This window comes from Diplotaxodon limnothrissa, linkage group LG1, assembly GCF_057381915.1.
Source record: "Diplotaxodon limnothrissa isolate DT_005_m linkage group LG1, D_limnothrissa_male_GT1.1, whole genome shotgun sequence".
Taxonomy (NCBI): domain Eukaryota; kingdom Metazoa; phylum Chordata; class Actinopteri; order Cichliformes; family Cichlidae; genus Diplotaxodon; species Diplotaxodon limnothrissa.
Window position 1 is genome coordinate 22483857 of NC_140596.1, and position 16983 is coordinate 22500839.

General features: G+C 39.1%; 2 protein-coding genes across 2 annotated transcripts in view; one reads left to right on the top strand and one right to left on the bottom strand.

The window, feature by feature from the left end:
- Window positions 1–2023, bottom strand: part of plekha7b (pleckstrin homology domain containing A7b) — a 73301-nt gene extending 71278 nt beyond the window's left edge. Inside the window, exons 1-3 of the mRNA XM_085354419.1 lie at window positions 1872–2023; window positions 1683–1759; window positions 1524–1581 (exon numbers count right to left, since the gene is read on the bottom strand). Coding sequence (XP_085210545.1) covers window positions 1524–1581; window positions 1683–1759; window positions 1872–2023 — 287 coding nt within the window. The remainder of the gene's footprint in view (window positions 1–1523; window positions 1582–1682; window positions 1760–1871) is intronic.
- Window positions 2024–9892: 7869 nt separating this feature from the next.
- On the top strand, window positions 9893–16915 carry nucb2a (nucleobindin 2a). The gene is made up of 13 exons (XM_085355056.1): window positions 9893–9992; window positions 10391–10534; window positions 11396–11503; window positions 11731–11863; window positions 12029–12132; window positions 12727–12912; window positions 13046–13136; window positions 13242–13300; window positions 13379–13471; window positions 13926–14015; window positions 14140–14310; window positions 14499–14559; window positions 14665–16915. The coding sequence occupies exons 1-13, from the start codon at window positions 9969–9971 to the stop codon at window positions 14940–14942; spliced, it is 1542 nt and encodes a 513-aa protein (XP_085211182.1). The 5' UTR covers window positions 9893–9968; the 3' UTR covers window positions 14943–16915.
- Window positions 16916–16983: the final 68 nt, after the last annotated feature.

Genomic DNA, 16983 nt, shown 5'->3' on the forward strand with positions numbered 1-16983 from the left:
TACCAGAAGACAGCGCTGGTGAGTTCCGTTCCACCGCAAGAAAATAAGGTCTCCAAAACAAAGAAACTAAAGCAAAACAGGATCCTTCCACCAAGCCAAACGGGCAACAAGTAGAAGAGTGATTTCACAGCCTTGACATTTAGGATGCCATATATCACACAGCCTCACTGCTGTATTGTTCTCACTTCTTACAGAGAAAAAGTGAGTGAATGAGGGGAAAAACAAAGACTCTTATTCTGTACATAATATGTGTCAGTAACAACAAATTTGTTAGCTGGAACCACTTAAAGGCCTTTTTAAAAGCATCTTTGGATACAGAAAAAGTAAAAGAAGGAAATAATTTGTTTGCTGTGATATGTGTGACTATTGCAACATCTCAGATGCACAAATGTATACTAAAATCTAAATATAAAAGTCATTGATACAAAGTGTCCACATTGTTACAGAGCTGCTCACTGGTATCTGCAGAGTACTATATGTCATTGAGTAACAACCAGCCTGATGCTGAGACCGCAGCTATGAGGATGTAAAATTCTCCATGTAGCCATTGCATCTGCAACAACTGGGGCGAATTAAAAGGGCAATGTGATAACATGTCTGGGTGGGAGGTGGGATTTGTAACAATGAGCTACATCAATGCAGATGTCTCCAGGCTATGTCGTAGTAAGCTTTAATGTTAGCCCGACTTATCTGACTGATTTGGGTATGATTTCCGGGTTGCTCTCCTGCACTGGTTCCCATCATAGTAACTGTCTGATATACACACTGACAGCCGCAGACCAGCATCCAATAACCCACTGCATAATATAATCTACAGTAAATGCAACAGTAGCTCTAGATACTCAAAATAACGTGTCTCTTGGTTGCCTTCCACTGAAGCCAGATTTAATCCAGAATCCTCCTGCTTTAACGTGAAAATCTGAGAAAAAGCGGGGAAAAAACTTCAGAGTGCTGCATGTGACTTTGAAAATTCTGTCCTTTCTGCTTCAATAATGCAATCATGCCATACATCTCTGTCACCACATGGTCACAGCCCTCTCCTCCAACCTTTACAGTCTCTCTCTCTCTCTCATTCACATCTGCACATACACACACTTACACACAGCAAGTCTGCACACCTATCGGAGTGAGTAGAGGTCCTGCATGGTGGATGTGAGGAGAATTTTAATAGCCTTTCTTCCTGTCCTGCTAGGCTCTGTCACTTTCCATTCACAATGCAGGCAGAGATAATTGGTTTCACCTATCTAATGGGACCCTAGTGAGTTAATCCATATGTTGGTGTGTGCTTTCCCTGTCATCTACATGCAGCTCTCAGATAAATCAGTGTGTTTACAATACAGCCTTTAATGTAGTTTGGTTGTTATAGTGCATCAGACGTGTTAGAGCAGCAGAGAGGAGGAGGAAGGCATTCCACATAGAGCACTTTAATAATGATCAACTCAACCAGCCTGCATGGGTTGATTTTTTTTTTTTCCTTTTTTCTACACGACCAAACAAGGCAACAATGCACAAAAGCCACTCACTTGATGAAGTAACTGGCTCCTTCTTCCGTGAAGCCCTCTTCCCAGCCTCTTGGTAAATCTATAACACGAGCAAGAACACATTGAGCGACCCGCTGCACACTGCAGCAAAAGCAAAATATCCTGCTGCTATCCTGCAAAATCAGATAATTTGTGGCGTACCTGAACGTATCATATGTCCAGAGTTAACAGGTTCGCCAGTGCGCGGATGTAGCCAAGTAGTGCTTTGAGTTTTATCACTGCAAGAAAGACACCTGTTACTGAACGCTAATAAAACAACGAGAGGGAGAGAAAAAATCCCTTCACACCGCCTCGTAAAGTACTCAGAGCAGAACAAGTAAAACGCCTCACCTAATGAAGAAGACTCGACCATCTCGACAAACTCCATAAGACCAGTAGTCAGGTAGGGTGTCCCGTCCGAGAGGTGCCGCCATGATCTCTCGACTCCAGCTCGGCTCGTCCCCCCTTTCCCTCTCCGCAGACTTTTTCCAGGGAGCCCACATAATACCGCCGCTAGGGCTGCATAGTTTTTAAAGGGGACGAATACCAAACAGAGCAACAGACGACCTCCCCTGCGAGACTCTTTTGTTGAGCAACCGGGTCCTCATAAGTAGCGGTCTGGCAAATGATTAAAAACACAGCCGATCCTTGCATAAGAAATTAATAAACTAATAAAGCCTAACCAAAGAAGTGCAAGCACAAAATAGTGCGTGAGCTAGAAATGAACCGGATAAAAGCTTTGGCGCTGGGGAATGGAGACTTTTCAAGGCTGGTGATTGAAATGATTTCAGTTTTTGGGTGGCCTAGTTGTGAAAGTAGTTGTACTATAATTCACACATGAAAGCAAAACGTGCACGCTTTCAAAGAATTGTGGGTATATGTTAAATAAAGCTGAAACAAATCATCCTGCTTAACTGATCTTTGTTTTAGAGAAATGCAATGAGAGAAACATGGGTGCAAAGGGTTTCATCTGAATATTGGTGGAGGGGGCTCTGTGTTCCCCGTCATCTTCCATTTACTCTTTATTTTTACGCACCACTTTTTATGGTTTAGTTAATTAAGTATTACTGTGTTATCCTTTATATCAGGGGTGTGCAATGAATTTTCCCAATGGGCCAAATGAGAAACTGGGACTGTTGTGGAGGGCCACACCGATAAGCATATAAAGGAATAAAATCAATGTGGACATTTGTTTTGTTTTTAATTACATCTTTGCTTTTATATTGTCTGTGTTTTATTATGTTTTAACTTTTCTAAATCCACCTTTACATTATCTTATCTCTTCTTATTGCAGCCCCTATAAGTCGGATAAGTGGTAGAAGATGGATGGATGAGTGGATGGCTGAATTGAGTTCAGCTTGTTGGCATGGCCCTCCATAACAGTCCCAGTTTCCTGTGTGACCCCTTGGGAAAATCAATTGCCCACCCCTGATATAAAGGATAACACAAAAATCAGACAGCAGATAACAGAAGTGAGGTTTTTGGGCATTCCTTCTGTTATTTTCAGATAATTATTCTCAATTTTTTAAATTTAATATTATCTCTGCATTGTCAACACATATCCAAGTATGATTGACTCTCCTATCCTCCTTTTTGTTTGCTTAGTCCAGATTAAAGTGTAAGGAGTTGACAATTCTGCCTGATGTCAGACTACTAAAAACAGCATGGACAGCCAGCACGACCTAGACGATCGTGGCAAATTAGCAACAATCCAACAACTTACTTAGTTTGCAGACTGGAAAAAGAAGTCCCTAATAACTTCCTACGCCTTTCCCTTTTCTAGTATATCTGCTCTGCCTGTGCACGTGCACAGTGCCACAAGAGAAACTGCAGCTGCTGACTGAGTTTACATGTGTGTTGGGGCATGGATAATTATGTTTACCACAAAACATTTGATGTTTTTATGAACTTATAATTAAAATTTTTGCAGTTAAAAAAAAGCGTTCATCACAGAGTGTTACTGAAGTATGGGTTTTCCTTTTCTAAATGAGTTTTGCTCTGTGCAGAACACAAATGCATGTGCTGTCTGAAGGGGGGAAGTATCCCTAAACAGTTTCTAATCTGCTTTTTTGATATAGAGCTGCTTTTGTGACATAGGTGATAAAAGTATCGGTCGGTGGCCATGAGATATTTTTGCATGGCCAGCAGTTATCAGCTTACAGGCACAGTATCAATAACCCGAGGCCACGAGTTAATAAGGAGTGGGAATGAGTTTAAGTTGTGAGATATTGTTGGGTGGCCACAAGACGGGGCATGTTTACTGATCACACTGACTGAGCTACAACAAACTAGATTTAAATAATCCTATTTTACCCTACAATATTGATTTTAGTTGTTACCAGGCAATTCTAGCATATCGTTCTATCAGAAGACAGGCTAGGGAATGAGTTAGCCAGGCTAGCCTCCATAAAGCTCTTTAGTTTGACACACAGTGTAGCCGACGCACTTCAATAAGGATGTGCTGCGTTACAGAGACAGCTGGGACAACAAGTTATTGTTCATCTGACCATTCATTACTAACAGGTGGCCGAGCAATAATATTTTTCCCACCATCAATCCCACCTAGATTATTAATAGTTTGGGAAAAATGCAAAAATAAATAAATAAAAGATTTTCAGGGCTAGGTGCTCTGGGGCTTAAAAAACTGTCCAGCACGTGAGTCATGAAGTAAATATCAGTTTGAAAATGCCATGAGTCTTCTGTAAGGCTGTTTTAATAAAAGCTGGACCAACATCACCAGTTTAGACTAATAGAAATTTCATATAAATAAACATCGCAATAACCCCTCTTTTTTAAATTTTCTTAAAACAATCTTTACAATGAACGATAAAAATAATACAAATGTAGATAAAGTTGTCTATTGATTCAGGTTTCCTGCCAAAAAAACGTCCTTTTCATTAATAGAGGAGAACAAGCAGACAATCAAATGAGTTCTGCTGAAATTTTATAGAAACTGTCTTTTCCCTTTTATGAAAGAATGATCCTGGAAGTACCACATAAAAACTACACAAAGTGATATAGGAGTAAGCACAGATAAATGCTTATATTTTGATATTTGTCTTCCAAGGGAAAACAGAGGACTGGAGTAGTGAAACGTGAGGATATAAATGTGTGCTGAGAACGTCCGCAGGTCAGGTTGAATCTATGTCCCTGCATTAATTGTACTGGAAGCTTTAGGTGATGTTTGTCAGCCTCGCATCACCTTCACTGGCACTGCAGCCAAGCTTTAAGGACAGAAAGCCTTTCTGACCATGACACATTACAATAATGCTTACACTGCATCAAACAGACCTGCCCAATTTACCACCGCTGCTCATAAATTTTCACTGGGCAGGCAATGTTCAAAGTCACAGTGGTGTTGGCACAGGGGCTATTTTGCTGACCAAAAGACAACAAGACAAGCAGCACGGTTTCATCTTATCATCCCAAGCTCTCTTATACTAATGAATCATCACTATTATGACCCTCATTGTGTAATACCATGTGCTTTAACTGGTTCTGACTCACTTCGGGGATGTTTTGTTCTTCCCCGGTGGTTCAAGGCACAGCTTTTTAAAGATAGTGGAGGATAAAATTTTCTCAAAAGCTTTGCCTTTATCAGCCGTGCAGAAGCTGTTTAACTGAAAATCTCCCAAATTCTTACCTACATGAAAGAAAAGTAAAACAAAATTGGGTCATAAACTATTTCTAACCTGTAGGATTTCCGATCATATATGACATGTAATAATCTAATTATTAACTAAATAAGATCTACTTCCAGGGAACCATTTCAGTAAAAGAATTGGTATTAGTATTTTTCACAAATGTACACTTAGACTCATGAGCCTCCTCATTTTTTTATATTTTGCTACCAAAATGAAAAAATAGGTGCAGCACCTCCACTGTCTTTTAAAAATGGCTGTGGATAGTCACTGCTCGACCTCCATGCTAACCTCATCCATACGTATTGATGAGGATTTGAACCATTTCAAATTTTGATTCATTACTCCATAAGACATGTTGCCACTGATGTTTAGCCCAGTTTTTGTTTAATTTGGCATACCTCAGCCTTTTCTCTCTGTTTCCCTTCCTTAAGAATGGCGTATTGACAACCATCCTTCTACTGCTAGTAACAAAGTGCCTAAAGATACAATTTAAAGTTGGCTATAGGTCATTCATAGGTCGGTTTTAATGTGCTTAACAGATAAAATAAACATTCCTCTGAAAATGGTCAGGTACAAGGACTGAAAATGAGTTTAAAAGCCAATAAAGTCCAAAGAAAAAAATTGAAATGATTGCTCAAGACCACTTTAAAAAAAAGTACAAGAAAGGCTAGCTCCCTCAAAATATAAAGAAATGTAGGGACTTTTGCACAGTGCTGTAGTGCCATACATAGGCAGATTTATCAGAGATTTTTCATGACCAGCTTGATTTTTTCTTAAAGAAACAAACAAAATGTGTGAATGTTGAAATGTACTATTATAGCTGTTACGATATTATAACATCACTACCCTGTTACAGCTCACTGCAGCTAAAAATGTGATGCATTTTGGAGCTTTTCCTCTGTACTGTACAAAGGTCAGGCAGACACAAGCAACAGAATTAAATAGAACAGTGTCTAAATTAATCATCAATACCACCAAACATTACATTTACACTTGGCATCATTTGATTCAACTTGTTGTGTATTCCTCAACCAGTCTGCACAATCAGGTACAGAGTGCTGAAACACCATACGCACTGCAGCGTAATCATCTCGTAGCCAAACTCAATTGCTGTTATTTGACCTTGCTATGATTTATTATCATCCCCACTATGTAGACATCCATCTATACATGCTAATTTACACAAACAAATACACACTTAGTTGCTGCGCAGGCCAGCGCAGCTCTGCAGTATGTTCTCTGCTGCTACTGCTGCTGAATCCTGCCTCTTGCCTGCCAGAGGCTCACAATGCAGCAAGGTGACTCAATGTTATTGTCTTCTCCTCAGAGAGCCTCCTCCCGCTGAATCACTTACTTATGCTCGCTAAAGGTGCTGAGCTGAAAATGAAATAAAGATTCTCTTGTTCTGACTTCCAGCTCTTCAGTAAGGAATCATTTGGATCTTAATCTAGTTGGCAGAAGCCCTTATAGGAAATCAATAGCATCTTTTCAGAAATGCTTTTTTTAAAATACACCTTCATGTCAGCAGAGTAAGGTATATAAATGAGTGTGTACAGGTTCCTACATTATTAACACTCTCTGTAGGGTAATATTTAGACAGTAGCCTTCTTTTCATTATGCAGCACATTTTATGATATAGTGGCTGATTAAAAAGAAATGCTGATCTTCCCATCCACTCTAGTGTTCTTTCACTATCAATTCCAGTTATGATCTATGACATTGAATAATTGCCTTCCAACTCAGTGAACTATTACACTGTCATCTAAAGAGCAGGGATGTTATATTTAGTCATAACCTCACTTATCCAGATAGAAATTTGATTCATTGTCTTGCTGGACCTGCCAAAGCTTCAAAGTCTTCATTGCATTTTTATTCTGTCATCCATAATTCCAGTAGAAAGCTAATGGTTATACAACTTGCAGGCAGCGGCTCTAAGTCTTCTTTCAGCCCTGGTCCAATCAGCTGTTGAAGATGTAGCATGAAAAAGCAGAACAGCGTTTAAATAATTCCTTTGTAAATAGGTTTTCATATATGCTTATTCGTAGGTAATTAAACCACAGCAGCAGGGATCGATGCTAACAAGGTGCACAATTTCATGGCTGATGTTAGTGTCATTTGCCTTTAAGTATATTTGACCAGTTAAGCAAAACACTCAGTACTTTTACAAAAGTCAAAATGATGGTAATAATCGACGCAGCCAGCACATAGCAACAGCGCCCTCTTCTGGCGTTATGGTCTTTCGATACAGATGGCTGAATCTACACCAATCAGGACTAAGTTTGAGATTTGCTACAGATTTGCGGTGGGACTGCAGTAGCTGTGAATTTCACATCCACTATGGAAAATATTATTATAACACCAGTTACACATAGATTAAACGACTGTGCACCCTTTTCTTTTCGCCCCAATATTTAAAACATGACCTTCATTTATATCCCAGCTACACACCTGTAAAGTGTTGTGGCTCTATAATGAACAGTTACAGTTACAAAAAAAATGATCAAATCTTTACAGACACACTGAACAAAGGCAAGACACACAAAAGAAAATGAGTAGCAGTCATTTATTCATGGCTAATCAGCCTCTAAGATGATGAGTACAGTTTGAGCTTGTATAAGCACACATACACACACACAAAAAAGTTTCATGTAAGATCTTCCCATGAGGCCAGTGAACAGGACCGGGGTTAAGAGGTGAACTTGGTCCCATTAATCACAGACTGCTGCTTCCTGAGCTCAGAAAAAGCTGAGGCAGAACTGCACTTAGGGGGATTTTTTTTCCACAGGAAGTAAAGCAAACACTGACTGAAGAAAGTATTAAATGCTTAAAGCTGCTGGTGAAGTCCCAACATTGGAATTGGTTAGCTATACATTTATTCAAGTACTCTATTTGCACTTTTTATTTTAAGGTATAATAAAAGACTTTCTGAAGGTCTTTGAAGTTTTTCTTTGAACACTGGATGGTCCTTTACTCATTTTCAGGCCTTGTACCTGACCATTTTTCAGATGGTTTATCTATAAAATGCAGTGGAGGCTCTCTCATGTTTGGGGGCTGCATTTCAAACAGTGGAATTAATATCAAAACTGATGGAATTATGAATGGGATCTTTTGCATCTTCAAAAAATAAAAAATACAATAACTGAGACTTACAATAAAGTATCGTTGCACTGGTTTACTGAACCTTTCTTTCAGGGCATGTACAGAACATCAGTATCCATTTTCTACTGCCTCCTACAGGACACACTCTTCTTCCACTTCCTTACACATTAATGTAACACAGAACTAATACTGCCTCTCCTGGCATTACCATTGTAACAACACACTCATTCTGTTTCTTTCAGAAGAATAACAGGAACTTAGGATGTAGGTATCTATGGATAATAACTATTATGCATACTCATATATTTATATAACCTACTAATTTCTTGCGATACCACAGGATCGTACCAAACAAAAGGCAGCCAACATCAAAAGAAGAGCATTGAGAGTCCTATATACTACTTCGAGAAACTGCAAGAAAGCTTGCCTAAGAAAGTTCATTGTTGTAGAATAAAGGTGGTCATAATAAATATTCACTTTCCATCTTGTTAGAACTTTGTTTTTGCCTTTTATACTGCATCTTAATGTATGTTTAAATGTGTGCTTCAATAAATCACTGCGCATATTTCCCATCTTCCTAGCAAAATATTTAAAAAATGAGGGGTCGCTGAAGTGTTTGCACAGTTCTGTATCTTTAAGACTGGGATGTCAAGCGCCTTCACAAACGGTGTTTTTATAATCTGCAACATATTCTGACAAATGAATGAAAAATGTTCGTGTATTGTATTAAATAAACAAAAACTACGGAGCCCCCCAGGGGACATGGGAGAAAAAAAAATTAGGGAGGAAAAAAAAAATTAGGGAGGAAAAAAAAAAATTAGGGAGGAAAAAAAAAATTAAGACGGACTTTTGCGAGATCTCGCAAAAGTATTGCGAGCGCTCGCAAAAGTATTGCGAGATCTCGCAAAAGTATTGCGAGATCTCGCAAAAGTTTTAGCCGCATTCTTCGGAGGCCGCCAGCTCGAAGCCGACCGGGAGGTCGAGGCACGATGTGCCGGGAAAGCGGTGTTCCTCCCGGCTGTAGTAGGTCTCGACCTCCCGTTAGCTTCGAGCTAGTGGGTGTCAGATCTCCAAAAACGTCGGAGCTCTTTTACAAATATGTGATGTCTTGTAAATCGAGCAGGTATCTGACGTTTACACAACTACATTCACGCCTCAAAATATCTTAAAAGTGTATTTTGTGACCCAGAAAGAGTAATATTACAACTAAGTAGCTGCCGCCATTGTTGGAGTTTTGCGAGATCTCGCAATACTTTTGCGAGCGCTCGCAATACAGATCTCGCAAAACTCCAACAATGGCGGCTAAGTTGAAAACAAAAATGAAAAACTGAAAAGGGGCAAATAATTAGAAAATTTAAATTAAAATCGTTATACTTTGAAGAAGAAGAAAAAAATCCAACTGTGTGTTTTAAATAAATAAATTAGTCATTCAGCATCACGGGTTTCTTCCACCCCCAGCGTTAATTTTCCGTCTCATTTTCGTTCCGTGCGGTGCAGTACATGACAAACCAAAAGACCCGCCCACCTGCTCTGCTGTCATATCGCCACGTACGATTCAGTGCAACGCAACATGCTAGTGTGTTTGACAGACCGCCCAACTGACCAATCAGGTTAACCACCACACGAGCTACTCTGTCCAGCGGGCTGGTGGAAGCTGCTGACACCTCTCCAGCTGAGAGGAAGTGACGGGTGGAAGGTAGAGTAGATGAGGTCCTGTGTTCATAATAAAGTGAGTATACTGGCAACATATCTGTCTATGGGGCTCTTTAGTAAAGCTTTAAAATCCACGCTGAGCGTGGGGAAAATGCTGTATAAGCTCTTCTGCTCAGGCTCACGGTGTAACGTTACATGAGAGTCTCATTTGTCCATGCTTGGCACCGAAGCGCTAAATCTGTCAGTGACGGTGCTAAAGGCTAACACCAACAGCTTCCTCTGGTTATTATTATTAGCCAATAATTTGCAGTGTGTGGAGACTAGATGGGCTGTTCGAGGAAGATCAAAAATGAGGAAGCTGGGTACACGATGATGCTTACGCACTTAGAAACTCAAGAATGTATATTTCCAGATATTGTAAAATCTAAAACACGTCACCTCAGCCGGCACTATAGTGATTGTTCTCGTTTGTAGATGTGGGGGAGCCGGGCCTTTCTCGCCGGCTGGCTGCTGTTGCTGCTTGTCCAGCTGTTGTGTTTGGAGGCTGTGCCCATCAGCATCGACAAGACGAAAGTCAAAGAACCAGAGAAAAAGCCTGAAGAGCCTCCAGCCAGTGTGGTAAGGAAGAAGACATAATATTTACACTGCACGCTGAAAATTCACCACAAACCATAATACATGTCGTATCAAATAACGACCCTTTTTCAGCAGTGGTACAGAGAGATAATTGTGTTTATTTGGCTTTCATTATCTATTCGTTTTAACAGTATTTAAGGCAGGCATAAAACTCACAATTTTGGTCATTATTTTTAGGATAAGACGATTTTTTTATTATAAAAATATTTGTTTCCTTTTTTTTTACTTAAAACAATGTGTATAGAGATGAGCGGCTTCAAGAATCTTTGTGGGATTGGATTACATAATTTCACAGAATAAACGATTTATTAATGTTTATTTATTAGCTATTTCATAGGTGGTACACTGTAGTAAGTACGCCCTGCTAAGTTTATTGGAAAAATGGCCTCTTTCTCTTATTCAAAACTTTAAAACTTGTGATCTCACAAACCAATTTATTTCTCAGTACAATAGTTTCAGATGCTATAGATTGTTTAGTGCCCAAATACTGTTATCTGTGTACTCATTTGTGCCTCTGGAAGGGGTAAATACTGTCATACAGAGGTTAAACAAGTACAATATAGTTTCAGTGTTGATTGCACGGGAATGCTCTTTTTTAGATATTAAGTATATGATCTTTACAGAAAGCGGCAACCCAGTTTGTATTTGTCATGTGGTGGTGTTTTCTGTACTTGCTCAGACACTTTTGGTTGGATTTTTCTTTAATTTGTCACCCGTATACAGATAGAGATGCTGTACTGTATATATAAATATAGATCTATATCAGAAATGTTTAAAATAGGATTTGATTACCCAATGTAACATGTTATTGGCGTTTTTACATTTTATTTACTGTACTTTTAGGACACTGGACTCCACTATGACCGCTACCTCAGAGAAGTCATTGATTTTCTAGAGAAGGATCAGCATTTCAGGGAAAAGCTCCACAATACAGACATGGAAGATATTAAGGTACCCCGCTTTCTGTTGGTTTGGTCTTACTGCAGTGGCACAACATTTCAACCAGCTCCTTATAAGACAATAGTCACTATAATATACTCGTTTCGTGTACATGCACAGCTTCCTGCAAAGTTTAACCCAGTGTAAGCAAAAGTACATTATGCTTCGCTGTAAAAGTGTAGTGTATGTTCCAGAATTGTTTTAATCGCTTAATTTGCTACAATTTATTTATGTTGCAGCAAGGTAAGCTGGCCAAAGAGCTAGACTTTGTCAGCCATCATGTCAGAACAAAACTAGATGAGTTAAAAAGGCAAGAGGTAAACCGACTCCGGACCCTGATTAAGGCCAAGCAGGACCTTGAAGGAGGAAATGGTAAGTTGTGCAAAACAAAAATAATTTCATTTTGAATTCTGTTTAAAGTATCAGGCTCTAAATCAACTTTAAGTTGATTATTTTAGAGGTAAATAAAAGAAAGTTCTATTTTATGTATTCATATGTTTTAATATGTGTAATATATTTGAATTTCTCCCTGGACAGACATAGCAGTGGACCATCAAGCGCTGCTGAAACAGTTTGAATACTTGAACCACATGAACCCGCACACGTTTGAAGTGGAAGATCTGGATCGGCTGATCAGATCGGTAAATGTTGTTGCTCGATGCTACTTCGTACTTAATGAAAAGTATAGCATCTTGAAACTATTTGTGCCTTTGCACAGTGGAGTCCTGCAGTAGAGAGAAAGAGAAAAAACAGGAACCTATGCAGATGCTTAATTCATACACCAAAATTGGCCCGTAGGTGGTGAAAGCTTCACAGTTGGTGAATGACTATAATTACCAGCAACTAGAAAGGAAAGGGTAGTACTGAGTACTGAGGTGTAGAGGACAGATGTATTATTTTTATTTGACCTTCTTTTCATTATTGTTTTTAAAAACAGCAATGCGTTTAGTCTTGTATCTGTGTCTCAGATGATGTTAAGACAAAAAGGCTTTTCACAATGGTTTCCAGAAGTGTGCTGATGTATAGAAACGTGCAGGCATAGACCTGAAAAATCCCGTTTACTACTACTGTGAGGGTCTGACAGTCTGGAAGTAGTCTGATGTTCTGAATAGTATCTCTTGTTTTGACTTCGACTGTGTCTAAGTGACATTTCCAGCTGATGCATTATTGTTTGCTGGGTATAGCCTTGTGTGGTTCTTACTGTTGAACAATTTCTGTTTTCTATTTGTCATCAGGCCACTAAAGATCTGGAGAACTATGACAAAGAGAGACACGAGGAGTTCAAGAGGTACGAAATGATGAAAGAGCACGACAGACGAGAACACCTGAAAACACTGGATGATGACGAGAGGAAGAAAGAGGAGGAACACTATGAGGAGATGAAGAAGAAGCACGCCGACCACCCTAAAGTCAACCACCCGGTAAGTGACGAAGGTGCACAGAGAAAAATAAATGATATATTTTGTTGTTGTTGTTGTTTTTTTTTTGTCCAGATTGTAATATTCATTTTACCTCAATCTGGAAATCAAATGTGTTTTTACTTCAATGATGCAGGGAAGTCAGAATCAGCTGAAGGAGGTCTGGGAGGAAGCTGATGGCTTAGATCCTGAAGATTTTGATCCTAAGACATTCTTCAACCTGCATGGTAAGACCTGTACTATCATTTACTAACATACATAATTTGCTCTGTAAAACATACAGTACTAGAACACGGCACATTCGCCTTCTTTTCTCTTTTTCAATAATACAGATACAAATGGAGATGGCTTCTTTGATGAACAGGAGTTGGAGGCATTGTTCACCAAAGAGGTAAAGCTGTGGCTTCTGAAAATGTGTAAATATTTCAGAGTAGGTCTTTGTACTGACTGTGGGCCTCTGTGATTTCAGCTGGAAAAGATTTATGACCCCACCAACGAGGAGGACGACATGGTGGAGATGGAGGAAGAGAGGCTACGTATGAGAGAGCATGTTATGAATGAGGTACAACAAGCTGCACTCAGCAACCTGTTTTCCTGAAACTATGCAGGTGAAAAAGCCGATCCTGGATTAGTTGGGCCAAAATTGTTCTGTGTGTGAAATATACATAGGGTAATATTTAGCATCATTAATTCTAATGTAGTAATATTCACAATCGCAGTCCTCTACTACCTTTAATGCAGCTCATCAGTTTGTTAAAAGGTTGGAAGCACAAAAACTTTATGCGTGTGGACAGTTAGTCTCCATAATTCAAAGCCTGTGACTAAAGTCACATGACTGACTTTAGTGACTACAGAAACAAAATAGAAAAGACACCTAAAGCTCATTCTCGGTCTCAGCTGGGTTTGCATCTTGTGTTAAACAGGCGCCACTGTGTTTTATCTGCCTTAGTCCTTTCAGTGAATAAGAAAATATACAACTAGTGTTCAAAGCCTTTCTGCTCTTGTCTGTGTCACAGGTGGATTCAAATAAAGACAGGCTGGTCTCTCTGGATGAGTTCCTTGTTGCTACTAAGAAGAAAGAATTCTTGGAGCCAGATAGCTGGGAGGTGAGAAACATTAGATGACACTTTATCATGATAACAGCTTTTATGAGTTATTTAATACAGAAACATTTGGTTAAACAAAGCAGGACTGTAAAAAATGGCTTCCTACCTGCTCTGTGTTCTTCAGACCTTGGAGCAGAACCAGGCTTATACCGATGACGAGATGAGGGAGTTTGAGGAGCATCTTGCTCAGCAAGAGCAAGATCTCAACCAGAAGGCTTTTGACCTCCAGAAACAGAGAGATGAGCTGGAAAGACAACAGGAGCAGCTTAATGCACAGAAAATGGAGCTACAACAGGTAAGGAATAGTACACTACTAATGGAAAAAGGGTTGCTTCTGTAGATTTACAGTCAGTGCATCAATCTGCCCACATCCTAACCTTCACATTTTACCAATTGATTCAGCTGTGCTTATATTGTATTTTAAGCAATCAAATTGTCTGTCCACATGTAGTAAATGAATTCTAATGTACTAAAACTCTACAGGCAGTTGAGCATATGGAACGTCTCAAGTCACAGAAAGTAGACCCTCCTCCAGAGGTTCTCGGTGAGTGTTGATTTTGTTTTTCTCCTACTTTTATTTTGATAGTGGTTTGATTTTAAAGGTCTAACCTCTGAGAATATAAAATTGTTCTCTTTGTTACAATTGAAGGGAACGCCGTCCCAGAAATCCCTGCAGTTGACAGCCAACTGCATGAGGCCCAACAACAAGGACATGACTCTGCACCCCAAGGACATCACCCTGCACCCCAAGGTCATGACCCTGCACCCCAAGGTCATGACCCTGCACCCCAAGCTCCTCAGGATATACCACAGGAACACCATGGACAAGAAAATCAAAACCAGGCCCAGCAAGGTCTCCCTCAAACACATGATAATATACCACCTGGTCATCAAGAAGTTGTGCAAAGCCAGAATCAGCTGCCATAATAATGTGCACAAAACTTTACAATCAGACTTTTTCAGCACCTGCACTCGTAAGTGCTGAGGAGCAGTCCCATCAGAGTATAAGGACCTCTTTAACCACCCTGACCAGCATTAGTGGTTTGAAGTGCATTTGAGAAGAACAACCACTCAAAGGGAATCCGTTACCCCAGATTTCAGTCTTGGTGACAGTAATCCCTTCATTACATAATTAAATCACACAGTGAAATGACCTACATGGGTTTGGATCCTGATATGTGCATACATAGATTTTACCACAGTTGTGTTTGCTTACATTGAGGGTGTTTTTTTTTATAGAATCATATAAATAATATTTTGTGAGCTTTCAGACCGGTTGTTTGTTTCCTCTCAAAATGACTTGCTGCTTGCTAAACATCCTGACCCAAGAGCCTTCTGGATATGTACAGTGCAGCTGTTTAAGAAGATAAGGTGTAAAAATACTCATTTTAATTACAGCCTTTGAGATTTAGATTTTTTTAAATTACTATCAATATACTCCAAAAAAACCTGCAAAATAAAAGACATGCATGAATCATGATGGACCTTATGAAAACATACTTCAAGAGTTAACTGCAAGATGTTTGTTTTATTTAATTATGACACTAAATTGGCAAAAAAAAAAAAAATCTACGGTAGCAAATGCAACAAGCTTACATCATTTTCACACCATCCCCAGACATCGCACTAAAAAAAACTAAGGAATTGATACAAGCAGCCGCTGTGTTGTGTAATGATCTACAAGGTGCTGTCAGATCTGCAGCTATCACTGTGACCTGACATTTACAATCCTTTAACCTTCAACACCTTATGAAGCCAGGTCGCTGTCTTTTTTTCAAATGCTCCCTTCTTAATGGTCATTTTGCTTCCCCTCAAACTACCAGTTTACTATTTTCCTACTATAACACATTTTTTTCTTTATGTGTACAGTTAATTTACTGTACTGAACAGTAAAAGCTCTTAAATAGTGCTTTTGTTAAATAGTATAATGAACTCATGGTCCATACACATGTATTGCTACGTGATTCTGATGAAACAGTTTTGATATTGTTTATTTAAGGTTTACTTTTACCTAACCATCTAGTATTTTGCTGAAACCGTCTGTCAAAGTAAGGCAATGAAAACCTTGAATTTTGTTTCTCTGTTCATTTTGAGGTATTTATGACTTTTACATGAAAGAGAACATATTAGCATATTTGGCAAAATGCTGGTTTGGTGTTACATGCTGTGTTAGCCTGTATGCTTTTGTTTAATGTAAATTTGCTTCTTCAATTCGGGGAGAATAATGAGATATTTGGGAGTTGCTGCCGCTTCTCACTGAAGACCTAAATTTTCAGTCTGTGAGATCTCTGCTTTTTGGTTTTACCTTACACAAAATTTAAGAAAACGTCTTTATTTGCTTTGTCAGTCGTTTCCCGTGTGCCATGCATTATATTTTGCACAAAATGTAAAGCTGGTGTTTGATTTCTTGCTGCTGGATCCAAAGGTCATTTGACAAAATTGCACACCTCACTTAAAATAAAGTGGTTCAGGTTGTCAAACAGATTTCACTGCTAATGTTTGAGCGATGCCTTTCCTGTGGGACATTTACCTCCAGTGAAACCATGAACAGATGCAATGTAATAAAAAGGATGGGCTGTTTCCATAGCTGTTATTGTCATAGCTGAAGGCTGCTCTGAAGTAGACTGAATTCTACATTGGATTGTATTAAGTTAAACTACTCACATGCAAGACCACACAGAATGAAAATGTCAGAAAACAAACAGCTTCAGCAACAGAAGGTAATAGGGCACAACTTTATTGAAACAGTCTCAATCAATAACAGTGTACAAAGAGGTGACGATGCAGGCAGGGACACAGGAGTTAAAAAAACAAACAAACAAGAAAATTAAACGTTTTGATGAAAATTATAAAGGGAGTAACAAGTGGCTTACAGCACTCATGGAATCAAATAGACAGTGACGGGGTATTTTTTGCATTTATTTTGTACAAAAAATAAATTAATGAAATCTTTCAAGTTTACAGGAAT

Excerpts from the sequence above, each read along its gene's own strand:
- nucb2a (XM_085355056.1), top strand. The coding sequence starts at position 9,969 with ATGAGGTCCTGTGTTCATAATAAA. Across the intron at positions 10,535-11,395 it reads AAGAGCCTCCAGCCAGTGTG|GACACTGGACTCCACTATGA; the intron begins GTAAGGAAGAAG and ends CTGTACTTTTAG. Across the intron at positions 14,560-14,664 it reads CCCTCCTCCAGAGGTTCTCG|GGAACGCCGTCCCAGAAATC; the intron begins GTGAGTGTTGAT and ends TTACAATTGAAG.